The 13158-nt window shown below is 43.9% G+C and overlaps 1 protein-coding gene across 5 annotated transcripts in view; it reads left to right on the top strand.

Annotated features, from left to right (window-relative positions):
* Positions 1–13158, top strand: part of Pex1 (peroxisomal biogenesis factor 1) — a 38952-nt gene that overhangs the window by 22041 nt on the left and 3753 nt on the right. For 3 of the 5 annotated variants that reach the window (XM_006236054.4, XM_039108094.2, NM_001109220.1), the window contains 10 exons: positions 279–449; positions 2112–2266; positions 3756–3945; positions 4202–4368; positions 5748–5882; positions 7314–7378; positions 9104–9246; positions 9324–9427; positions 10780–10956; positions 12660–12890. In XM_006236054.4, the coding sequence (XP_006236116.1) occupies positions 279–449; positions 2112–2266; positions 3756–3945; positions 4202–4368; positions 5748–5882; positions 7314–7378; positions 9104–9246; positions 9324–9427; positions 10780–10956; positions 12660–12890 (1538 nt within the window). Of the gene's footprint in view, positions 1–278; positions 450–2111; positions 2267–3755; positions 3946–4201; positions 4369–5747; positions 5883–7313; positions 7379–9103; positions 9247–9323; positions 9428–10779; positions 10957–12659; positions 12891–13158 lie in introns of those variants that run through there. The other 2 variants (XR_005503290.2, XM_039108095.2) reach the window with 2 other exon arrangements.

Genomic DNA, 13158 nt, shown 5'->3' with positions numbered 1-13158 from the left:
GTTTCTATGTCCCATTTAGTTCACAACCATAAGCTGTCTGAAGCCCTGGAGTGTGGCTGAGTGCATACAGACAAGAGTCAGAGTAGCACATTCCTGTCCTTTGTGATACATTGGCATTTTGTGTCCTTGGAGACTTAGGAATTGAATGATTAGCAAGTTGTTTGATTGGTATATTAATAAAACATGGGTTTAATATCAACAGATAAACTAGTGCTTTCAAGAGGAGCCTAAACTTCCCATGCTTGCAATAACACTGAATCCACATCTTGTGTGTCTAGGAAAAAGGCTTGAAAGCATACAAAAAGCCCTAGAGGTGGCTTTCTCAGAGGCAGCCTGGAGGCAGCCATCCGTCATTCTGCTGGATGACCTGGACCTCATTGCTGGATTACCGAGCACCCCAGAGCATGAGCACAGCCCTGAAGCAGTGCAGAGCCAACGGCTTGCACACGGTAATGGTCCCCTACTGGGTTGGGAGCTTTTTCAGTTGTCAGTCAACATTTTTCGACTTAGTGGTAAAGTGAATTTTTACATTTTTAATTAGATTTATTTATTTATTTATTTATTTATTTATTTATTTATTTATTACTCATTCACTAGTTGGGGGTGGCACCCATAATGCCTGAGTGTATCTATTGGAGGTCAGAGGAGTCCTTCTCTCCTTCCACCATGCAGGCCCTGGAGACTGACCTTAGCTTGCCAGGCTTGGTGGCACAGGGAATACAGTACATGCTTATTGCTTGTTCCTTTGAGTGCCTGGTAGCAATTCTCAGCTCTGTATTAGAAAATGGCAGAGCAAGAGCAGGGACATCCCTTGACTATGACTGGCCTTCCCGCTCTGCCTCACTTCTGGAGGCTGTTGTGTTACAGACTTCCTCTGTGTCTGTTTCACTGGCAGGTCTTGTTGAATACTTCTTTGTATTCAGCCTTCTCAAGGTCCAGGAGATGAAAGGAAGCGATGTCAATGCAGAATAGCGGCAGCAATGGTGGCTGCTGTGTAGGATGCAGAGGGCGTGCCTTGAGAGTCCCTGCGGGTATCTCCTGGTGTTATAAGTCAGCAAATGGAAAGTGACAGAGATAAGGATTTGGGCCAGGTTAACCAACTAGACAGTGGTAAGATGCACTGTGAGGGGATGTGCAGTGTGGTGTGTGTGAGCATCCAACCCCAAGAGAGCGCAGTAGGCCACAAGGGTTGCAAGGAAGACTTCCAGAGATGCTGGTGACTGAACCGAGTTTTAATGGAAAGATGAAAGTGAACAGGCAGCAAAAGAAGGACAGTTCACAGGGAAAGGTGCAAGAGATTATACTGCATCGAGGAATACACCGTTGGTTGTAGCGTACAGTGTGAGGAGGAAGTGGTGGGGAGGAAGGGCTGTAAGAATTGACAGTATTGGGCTGGAGAGATGGCTCATCGGTTAAGAGCACTGACTGCTCTTCCAGAGGTCCTGAGTTCAATTCCCAGCAACCACATGGTGGTTTACAACCATCTGTAATGGGATCTGATGCCCTCTTCTAGTGTGTCTGAAGACAGCTACAGTTACTTATATGCATAAAATAAATAAATAAACCTTTAAAAAAAAAAAAGAATTGACAGTATTGCCTCACGGTCCTAGAGAGCTGAGGTCAACCAAACTATAGCAAGAGTAGCTTCCATTAGATGAACTAGAGTTGATCTCAAAGGAAAGCCGCAGCTCTCTGGATCAGGACTCAGAGATGCATTACACTAATGCTTATTTCAGTTCTCCTCAGCCAGAGTCCGCCAAGCCTTGGATAGAAAGAGGTTTATTCAGGGAGTGTTAGGAACACAGCCTGTTCTGCTAATAACCATGACAGCGTGGGCATTTACCCTCCTTCTAGAGCATTCACTTCTAAGATGTCCTTCTGGTTTTGATTCACTTACTTTGTAAGATCCAGGAGTGCCCGACCTCAGTGGAAATGTTGTGAGTTTACAGGATTTCCTACACTTCCGTTTGACTCAGCACGTCAGTGGCTGCGTTTTATACGTGGTGGAGCTGTTCCGTCCTGTAGCTAACATGAGTGTTAGCATTTTAATGAGTATTCAGTTAAATGCTCATGGTTTGCTCCGAGCTTTATGCTCCTTTGCTTCATTCTAGCTTTGAACAATATGATCAAAGAGTTTGTTTCCATGGGAAGCTTGGTCGCGCTCATCGCCACGAGCCAGCTCCAGCACTCTCTCCATCCTTCCCTTGTCTCTGCTCAAGGAGTCCACACATTTCAGTGCATCCAGCACATCCAGCCTCCTGATCAGGTAACTCACATCAGGTTATTGCCCTATATTCTTTTTCTTGGAAACTGTTTTCACTTTAATAGTTACTGCATCCAGGAGGTTGTGTAGCTATTTAAGAGCAACACGTGTAGTTTGAGGGCACAAATTATAATTTATAATCATCTAAAATGTTATGTACTTGCTAAGGAAATGGATTTCTTAGAGTTAGTATTTTTTCTAAATGAGGATGAAGTGAAATTGAAAACTAGACATCATTTAACAGTTTGACGAAGCACCCCTGCCCACTTCAGGACCCTACGCTCACCAAGCATTTGGTGACCAGGAGCAGGAGGACGTATTCTCAGACTGGCAAGCACACTGGAGACACATAAGAATTTTACGATCCTTGTCTGGTTCTACCTTTACTATTCAAGCTCTTTCCCTTTAACTATTACTGAAAAAGCAGAGGCTCAGTGATAAAGAGCTTGCCCAGTATGTGTGAGGGCCCTAGATTCATTACTCAGCACCAAAAAAGCAAAGAAAGAATGGCAGTGATATTGGTTGTCTTGCTAAGGCTACTCCTGCTGGGATCAAGCACCATGAGCTACAGTAGCTTGAAGGGAGCAGGGTTTCTTTCACTCACACTTCCATATAGCAATTCATCCTCAAAAGCACAGGGAGGGAGCTGTTTACTGTCTTGTTCCCATGGCTTGCTCATGGCTGCTCAGACTGCTTTCTTACACAACCAGGACCACCAGTCGAGGGATGGCACCACCCAGAACGGCCTGAGTCCTGCCACATCAACAACTAATTAAGAAAATACCCTGTAGGCCTGCCTACAGCTAGATTTTTATGGAGCCATTTTCTTGACTGAGGCTCCTTCCTCTCTGATGTCTCTAGCTTGTGTAAAGTTGACATCAAACTCTCCTACACTTTGGTTACTGAATATGTTTTTAGAAATGTTATAGGAACAAAAACCAACCAAACAAAAAAACCTGTTAACAATCAGAGTGCTACTTAAAATGCTCCTTATTAGAGAAAGAAATGGCAATCTTGTATCAGTGTGGTTTCTGACAATTTACTGAGGAACGCTTGAAGTACAATTTTAGACCAGACACAAAAAGAGAGCCCTTTGATAGGATCATGGACGAAGCAGAGAGCTTATTTGTGATTTTGAAGGGAAGGGGCCCCAGCCTCACGTGATATCTAAGTGACTGTTAGCTCCACCTTCAACCACTCGAGAGCTCTTCATCATGTGCTTCAGACCTGGGAGGGAGTACATGATCCCGTGCTGTGTGAGGGCAGCTAGGAGCTGCTATGCCAAGTGGACAGAGTTGCCTGCCGCAGTGCCTGTGGGTGCCTAGAGGGCTGTGCGGTCCCAGTTTGTGTAAGTGCGTTCTGTGATGTTCACACACTGATGACATTGCCCGCCGAGGCTATTCTCTGATTATATGTCATCGCTAAGTGACATGGAACTCATGAAATGTACCCTTGAAAAATTAATAATCTGAATTTTGTGTTTTTTCTTAAGGAACAGAGATGTGAAATTCTGCATAGTGTTGTGAAGAATAAACTGGGCTGTGATATAAGCAAGTCCCCTGACTTGGACCTGAAGTGCATAGCTAAAGAGACGGAGGCGTTTGTGGCTCGAGACTTTACAGTTCTCGTGGACCGAGCCATACACTCCTCTCTCTCTCGCCAGCAGAACCCCACCAGGGAAGGTATGTGTACAAACCTGGACTCCTTCTCCCCGGGACTAGAGTCAGGGCAGAGCGAGAATTACATACATTCGGCTTCACGGGGTCTTTGTGTAGCCAGCCAGTATGACAGTATATTTAAAACTGAATTGGTCTTGGAGGCACGTGCCTATAACCCCATCACTCAGGAGCTCCAGGCTCATTTCTTTGGGTTTGATGCTAGATAGAGCTACGTAGCTAGTGAGATCTTACCTAAAAAATTTTGTTTATTTTTAAACAGGATTGACTTTAACAACAGCAGACTTCCAAAAGGCTCTCCGTGGATTTCTTCCTGCTTCTCTGCGAAATGTCAACTTGCATAAACCTAGAGACCTGGGCTGGGACAAGATCGGTGGATTACATGAAGTTCGGCAGATACTCATGGATACTATCCAGTTACCAGCCAAGGTAAGAGAACACATGGACCCACATGAACAGAGTACCAATGGCCAGAAGAAACCCTGAACCACGGCTATGGCTTTATTTGTTACCTCATCCAATTTCCAGTTGATCGACAAGTACTTACTGAGTTACCAAACCAAACAGGATTTGGATATTTTCTTGGCCTGTAAATGTAAATCCATTTTGGCATGAATATCTTAACTGTGTTTTGCTCAAGTCACTCAGATTTGCTAAAGCACAGTGAGCCGTCCGTCTGCTGGGATCTCAACAGAAGCTGATAGGAAGAGTGCAGGACACGGAGTCCTCTGAGCACACAGGACGGGGATTATGCAGACGTTTGGACTCGGGGAACTAGTGTGGAAGGGCAGAGTTTAGAGCGGGCAGTGAACCAGGTGGCTGGGAAGATGAAGGCTGTAGGTAGAGTCTAGGGCATAGTGTGTTAGATCAGGAAGACTGAGAAATGAGTTGTGTGAGATCCGGGAGTCATGCAAAGTAAAGAGACGATTAAGGGTTGGGGTTGCTGTGATGGATGGCAACTCTTGGGAAGAGTTGTTGTCAGGGCCTGGGATGGGCTGAGTACCGCGCACAATCATAGGTTTATGCCTAGGGGAGGAGAAATTGGCATAGAATTACTAGGCAGCAACATCAAAGGCTGAGTTTCAGCACCAGGCATTAATACCCAAATATATGGAGACCATGTTCTAGCTGCTGACCTTGAGGCCTCTCCAGTTCGTATGAATGTAGAAGTGAGGTTGGGATTTTGTCACTGGATGAACCACAGAGGCTTGCCCAGGAGAGGAGGCAAAGATACTGCTGATGTTTAGTTAACGTCAGATGGGATGCTGTGTTCTGGGCAGCTGGTTGTTTTAAAAGCTGGTAATTTAAGAAGAACTAATCACTTGTGTAGCAGGGAGAGGCATGGCTGCCTGTAACATGGCCTGTGCGTCCTCTGCTTGTCTTTGATGCATACTTGAATGTATCAGCTATCACACTTCAATCATACAAGTGCTACTGTGCTTGTTGGAAGACTGGGCGTTTGGCCTCCGTTTCCCTAACAGTCCTTTGATCAATCACACTTGAAGAAAAAGGAAGACTGGTTTACTTCTGTGGCTCAGTGGTTGTGCCTTGCCCGACTTTATTACCACCAAAACCAAACAAAACTCAACAAGGCAGAAGGAGTTCTGATGCCCTGACAGATGTCTTCTGTGTACACATGCATTCTGTGGATTCCATTAATCACTCCAATGGGAATTCCCTTTTCTACTGCTGTGTTCTTGTTAATAGAGGGAGGTGGCTGTTATTACCCTCAAGATACTTTCTGTACACTGTGTTCCTGCAGTCTCTGTTTAGATTTTTGCTCTCTGCCATACTTTACTATTTTTCAGTACCCAGAATTATTTGCAAACTTACCCATACGACAGAGGACGGGAATACTGCTTTATGGCCCTCCTGGGACAGGAAAAACTTTACTCGCTGGGGTGGTTGCAAGAGAGAGTGGGATGAACTTTATTAGTATTCAGGTATGTGGACATCTGCCTTCCCCCCTTGTCTTCTTAATTGAGGCAAACTGATGTAACATCCAGTTGGCCACTGGAGAGGGTAGGATTCATTGGCACTGGAGTGGGCCTTCTCCCTCCTGTTCTCAAAGCTAATGTATTCTATTCTCGTGTCCTCTCATTGCTTGGTAGCCATTGATCTTATCCCTGTGTCTATGGATTTTGTATGCTAGGAATCAGGTAACATGTGTCCCTCTGTGCCTAGCTTCTTCCACGTAATGCTTTACGTTGTCATGTATGTTAATTCTTCATCCCTTTTGTGGGAGCATTGCCTTCCATTGCCTCCCTGTGCCACGTCACTGGTAACATTTGGGTTATTTCACCATTGCATTTCAATGCATGTGTGTTAACATTAAATTGTGTATGTGTATATGTGTGGGCACTCGTGCCACAGCAAGCATATCATGGGACAGCCTGTGGGAATTGGTTCTCTCCACACACCATGTGGTTCTACAACAAAACTCACGTTGCCAGGCCCTGTGGCAGGTGCCTGCACCCTCCAAGCTATCGTTACAGTGCTCTACCATTAGGCCTGCATGGATAACACTGTTATAAACAACCAGGTACACATTTTCTGTAGACGTAGGGTCTCATTTCTTTTGGTATGTAATGAGTAGAATCACTGGGTCTTACGATAATTCCTGCTTAACTCTCCAGGAGCCACCATAGCCTCCCACCCCTGCAGTCCTCGCAGTTGCGGCTGTGTTTCTCAGTTGTGGGGTGTCTCTTATTTGGGAAGCTAGGAGAAATGCTGCATTTATTGGTTTATAGCTGGGAGGGACTGAGTGCTGATCACCTCTCTTTCTGAATGCCTTTTATGTTCTTGTTTAAGGCAAATCACCACCATTGTGAATAGACTTTATGTAAATATTAAGAGAAAAAGCAAAGTGTATTTTAGGGAGAAGAGACCTACAGGAGTAAAGGCCAGTTTTATCGTCCCTTGTGGCTGCCTTTCACCGTCCCTACTGCACACAAGGTCTAACGTGTTTTTAGGTAGAAGCAAAGCAAAGCTAATAGTGGAAAGAGATGGTAAACAGAAACCCAGCATAAAGCCCACTGCTGGGTGGGAGGAAGCACAACAGGAAAAAGCCGCAGTCAGGAGGCATGGGGCAGCTGGGGTGGTCACAGTGCTGTCAGCTGAAGCTCTTCAGAAGAGGGACCCTTTGACACAGATGGAAAGGAAATAAAGCCACAGGACACGAGAATATCTGTGACAATGTTACAGGCAAAAGAAGCCAAGGGCTAGGAACAGTAGTGACACTTACCCCAGCACAGTTGTTTGTAAGTACGAGACATCCACCCAATCCTATTTTAAAAGTCCTGTGTTTCATCATGCTTAATCAAAACCCAAGGCTCTGTTGTTTATAATCAGCTTCATCTCTCCTCTGATTCTAGGGACCAGAGTTACTCAGCAAATACATTGGAGCAAGTGAGCAAGCTGTTCGAGATGTCTTCATCAGGTGGCTTTTATGAGTGTTTGAGGACACTGACTGATAGCACTTATTCTTCATGTTTGTGACCTAATTTTTCAAGAACAGGATTTAAAACCTATGGTTTATGTGAATTAACAAATCAAAGGACAAGGATTTTATTTCAGCAAATACTACCAAGAATAAACTACTTTCAACGTTAATTCTGGAGGTTATTTTATATTTACAATAGTAATATTCCTCACATAGAGTCCTAAGTAGTTGTTCAGGGAAAGGTCAGAGTAGATCTGCTCCCTTTCTGTGGAGACAAGCTCTCACTCTATGGAACAGATGAGCCTTGAACTCCAGTCCGTCTGCCTCAGCTTCCCAATGGCTGGGATTAGAAGTTTACATCACCACACTTTGCTTTCAAATTAGATTCTTACATGAAGCAAATAGTTATTCCTAATACACGCCATATATTTTTAAGTTTTAAGTTCTTGTTCCCCTGCTCCTAACATAGCTCTTAGAAATCAATGTTATCTATCCAGTTTCATTAATGCTTGTATTTCTGAATGTTCATAAGATAATATATTAATATAGAAGATAATACTTAAAGTTGAAATAATTATTCAAGGGGAACAGAATTGTGGAAATTTTTAAAGTAAAAATTTACTTTGTAATATTCTTCTAAACATTTCACTATATATAGTAAATATGTTAATATAATTTGTAAAAATAAGGTAAATGTTTATTTAAATATCTACGATGCAAATTAAGAAATAGAGTCTCAAAAAGGGTTATTATAAAAGTCTATGACTACATATTGACAAAATGTTAAGTTAAAAAAAGAAAGGTTATAATTCCAAATATTATGCATCTAATAATGCTAGCTTTTTCAGAGTGTTCCTATAAAACAATGCAAAAATACTGAGCTTTCTAGCTTTGAACAGGTTGAAGAATTAAACAGGCATTCTCAGAAACTCAGAAGCAGAAGCCAGTAAGCGCACATAAAAATGGCCACCGTGGGCAGGAGAGTTGCTCAGGGCTTCAGAGAGTATTTGGTTCTCAGCACCCAGGTCAGGCGGCTCACAAATACCTTTAACTCTAGCCCCAAGGGATCTGAGCCATCGCTCCAGCCCATAGATCTTCTTTAAATGGCTACCCACGATAAGAATCTATTGGCTAAGATTTGGGTTTTAGTCTCTACCTTATACACAGGTATGAATCACTAAACAAATATTTTAAACTCTCAAGAATCAATTTAGAGAGGAAGATGGGAGGCAAATATGATCAAATATATTGTATGAATATATGGAATTATCATATATCATATATGGAATTATCAGAGATTTCATAACATAAAAATAAGTAGCACTATTATGAATAGAAAACTCAGTTTAAATTTAAATACCAAGGGCTGGAGAGATGGCTCAGCAGTTAAGAGCACCGACTGCTCTTCCAGAGGTTCTGAGTTCAACTCCAGCAGCCACATGGTGGCTCACAACCATCTGTAATGGGATCTGATGCCCTCTTCTGGTGTGTCTGAAGACAGCAATAGTATAGACACATAACTAAAATAAATCTTTAAAATTTTTTTTTAAATAGCCAGAAAATAAAGATAATCGCATATAATTTTCTTATGTACACACACACATTGTTACGTTATATATTATAATCAATGCTGTGTGTGTGTGTGTGTGTGTGTGTGTGTGTGTGTAGTTTGAAAACTCTGGAGCCCTGATAAAATATAGATTTTTTTTTTTTCCTCCTCAGAGCACAGGCTGCAAAGCCCTGTATTCTTTTCTTTGATGAGTTTGAATCCATTGCTCCTCGAAGAGGTCATGACAACACAGGGGTTACAGACCGAGTAGTTAACCAGTTGCTGACACAGTTAGATGGAGTAGAAGGCTTACAGGGTAAATCACTGTTTGTACAAAAACACAGTATAAAAGAAGTTACTAAATCATCGTGCTAAAAGTGTTTTCCCCCTCAGGAGTTTATGTGTTGGCTGCTACTAGTCGCCCTGATTTGATTGACCCCGCCTTGTTACGGCCCGGCCGACTGGATAAATGTGTATACTGCCCTCCTCCAGATCAGGTGACAGAACTCTCTCCTCGGCAGATGCCACACTCTTTACTCTGGTCATTTGGTAGCAACTGTCCTAAGAAGATAGCTTTGTCCTAAGAAGATAGCTTTGTCCTAAGAAGATAGCTTTGAAGCTCAGTGGTGTGTGGTGGTGGTGGTGCTACATGCCTTTAACCCCAGCACTTAGGAGGCAAGGGTAGGGGTAGGGGCAGGCAGATCCCTGTGAATTAGAGGCCAGCCTGGTCTACAGAGTTCTAGGACAGCCAAGGCTACATAGACAAACCCTGTTTTAAAAAACAAACAAGCAAACAAACAAGAAGACAGCTTTGCAAGCAAAGGCTGGTTCACTGTTTACTCAGAGCATAAAAGACGTTGAGTCTGATGTGGCCCCTGCAATGCACTCCTGTTCAGGAGTACCTGTGTTGATCTGTAGGAGAAAATCAAGAAACCTAAAAAATATTCTCTGTGTCCCTGCATTCCATATCCTGTAAGAAGCCTCCAGTTCACAAGCAAGTGAGCCAGGGGGCATGTGGCCAGGTCTCATGGAGAAAGGGGTCCAACTCTTCTTGTTTCGTTCTGCCAGTCCTTGCTCCCGCTTGTAGAAAGTAATAAATAAATGAATGAGAGACAATGGCCAAAGGTCAAAGTCTATAGGCCATTTTGTGTGTGTGCTTGTTTCTTAATGGTTCTCCTTTGTTGGCACACTTGTCCAAATCTAGGAGATAGCCACAGTATGTGAATTTACACTGAGTAATTACAAATGTTGGCTTTTGGGCTTCTTTAAAAAACACAGAAATAGAAATATGCTTTCATATTAACCCCAGGTGTGGAGACGTGGGGCTGCCTCAGATTGTTATAGCAGCCATGATTTGCCTTGTGCTCGAGTAGGGGTGTGGTTTTGCCAGCTGCAGATAGTTTCTGCGATTGTGTGATGTTTGGGATTCTGGGAACTTTTCATCGGCCACATAAATGCTGGAGGCCCTGAGAGTTTGATTGTTGTGGACTGTTGGCTACAGCTTGTTAAACAGTCATGTGCAAAGAAGAAAGAAGAAATTAAGTATCCTGACGGGAAGATTAAACTTTCCCCTAAGCAGCAGGAAGCCCTATCCTTTTTTCTCTTATCTCGTGTTAGGGGGTTGAAAGGGTGGACAAAGGTGGAAGAAAAGCCCCACTAAATAGCAAAGGCTCCACCCATGTCTCCTTTTAGGGGTCCAATTCTGAGAAAGATGATTTATGTCTAGTACAAACTGCCCAGAAGGCTTAGCTTGTTAGACATGTCAATGCATGAAAAATGTCTTAGGAGTCACAATTTACAGTAATAGTTCACTTTGTTGTGTGTTTAGTAATAGTTCTCCTTCCTTCAGGTGTCTCGTCTTGAGATTTTAACTGTCCTCAGCAAGTCTCTACCTCTGGCGGATGACGTGGACCTTCAGCACGTGGCCTCTGTCACTGAGTCCTTCACTGGAGCGGATCTGAAAGCTCTGCTGTACAATGCACAGCTGGAGGCCTTGCAGGGACGGCTACTGCCCGGCGGGCTCCACGTGAGTTGCATGGGAAGGCTGCTAGGGTATACACCGAGAGAGAGCACCTTACTGCCAGACTGCGGCGAAACTGTAATCTGCCTATTGTAAATAGTCCAAAAGTGGAATGTGGGGTTTACAGAGATTTTAATTCTGAAGATTTGGTATGTTTCCCTAACATTACCTTAGTATTAACAATTTGGCATTAGAAAGGTTAGAGTGAAGGAGTATGAATTCATAAAAATAGAGATAACTAAGGTTTTCAGCTCTTCTGTGCTTGTTAACGGGCATTACCTATGGCTGTCTCTGTGGTGACATGGGGCCTCTCTTACCCCATCATTCTTCAGCAGTCTTACTTCTGACACAAGATGATGTTCATTTATCTTGAATTTTCTATATCCCAGACCTAGAATTACCATTTTCTCTACAATGGCATTTTATTTTAATTATTGCAGTAGACAGTTTAATTATAGACTTTGCCTATATTTTCTAAGAAGCTTTTCTGTGTATTTTCCCCCACTAATTTTGGTTGGGAATTTCTGTGGGTCCTAAATTTCTTAAGTAGTTCCAAGTGTGTGGAGAGGACGCAGGGGTGCACATGTACAAGTCAACAGCAGACAAAGAGCAATGTGGGGTGGCCTTCCTCAAGCACCCCGCCCTTTCTGAGATAGTCTCTCACTAGTCTGAAACAGGGTGGGCTTGCTGGCCAGGGAGCATCTAGGTCATACATGTCTCCGCACTCCAGCACTGTGGCCCTAAGCTTGCACAGCATTTATCCCCACAGCCCCCAGGTCAAGTTTTGCTATTGTAGCAAGCCATTGTCACAGCTGTTTTTGTTCTTTATGGCACTAGGAACTGAACTAGGACCTAACTCATGCTAGACAAACTCGGTATGACTAAGCTACACCCCAGCCCTGAAGATTTCTATTAGGATAAAGGGCAAAAGTTCTTCGGCAGGCTGGAGCCAAGGAACTCCACAAAGTTCGATCATGCAACAGCTCTAGGTCAGGAGGTTTACTGGGAGTGGGGAGATGAGACAGACAGAATGAGCAAGGTGATGGATAGGGAACAAGAAGAGATGAGGGAGGAGAGGAGACAGAGAGAGAGATTGGGATGGCCAGGGCCTTGGCAGGTAATGCCTGAAGCTGCTGCACTGAGCCACTGAAAGGCAGCTTGGTGGAGAGCCAATTTACAAGTCTCTTCTTTCTTAACACACACACACACAGAGATATAAATAATTTCACAGTAAAAGCAAAAATGAGTGAAGACGGAGATGAACTAAAACCTCGACTCTTAAGTCCTAGTTTTGTCATCACTGGGATAGCCAGTGGATTTTCTACACCATACTTCACCCTGATCCTCCTTTATGGTACTCGGTACATTTGCACTGTGTAAGGGTGGGCACGTAGCTCAGCTGGTAGAGTGCCTAGCGTGCACAGAGCTCTGGATTCGCCCCTCAGCACCAGGTAAGTCAGCCATGCTGGTGTGCACCTGAAATCCTAAGACTCAGAAAAGCAGGGTCTTCCTAAGCTCCACAGCAGATCTAAGGCTGCTGTAGGCTATATGAGCTCTTGTCTCATAAGAATGTTTCTATTGTATAGCCCAATCTAGAGAGGATTGAGAGCCTCTTTGGAAGCACAAGCTCCCATGCTCTGTGGAGTGATGTCATCTGCTGCTCTGTGTAGTTATGGAGTACTTAAACTGGCACTGTCTGTGTCATTCAGGATGGAGGATCCAGCTCTGACAGTGACCTCAGTCTGTCTTCAATGGTCTTTCTTAACCACAGCAGTGGTTCCGACGACTCAGCTGGAGATGGAGAATGTGGCTTAGATCAATCCCTCGTTTCTCTCGAGATGTCGGAGATCCTTCCAGATGAATCAAAATTCAATATGTACCGGCTGTACTTTGGCAGCTCCTATGAATCGGAACTTGGAAACGGAGCCTCTTGTGACTTGGTACCTGTGCATTTGTTGCTGTGTGGCTCAGTTTTGTTATCATACGTAAGGATGGATGTGGTGTGGTACTGCAGTGACATCCATCTCCTACCCTGCCCCTCTGTCTTTCTGCTTGGTCGGTCTGCGAAGGAAGTAGTTTGTTTCTTAAATTATGCCAATTAGTCGTTCTTGTTAAACATTTGTAACAGGAGCAACGGGGGTCGCTTCCACAGGGACCTGGAGTGGCTCCCTCTTGTGGTCACTCGGGACTTTCTCTCTCTCTGGGTGA

This window comes from Rattus norvegicus, chromosome 4 (genome assembly GCF_036323735.1).
Source record: "Rattus norvegicus strain BN/NHsdMcwi chromosome 4, GRCr8, whole genome shotgun sequence".
NCBI classification, from domain to species: Eukaryota; Metazoa; Chordata; class Mammalia; order Rodentia; family Muridae; genus Rattus; species Rattus norvegicus.
This window is presented reverse-complemented; position numbering and strand designations above follow the sequence as displayed.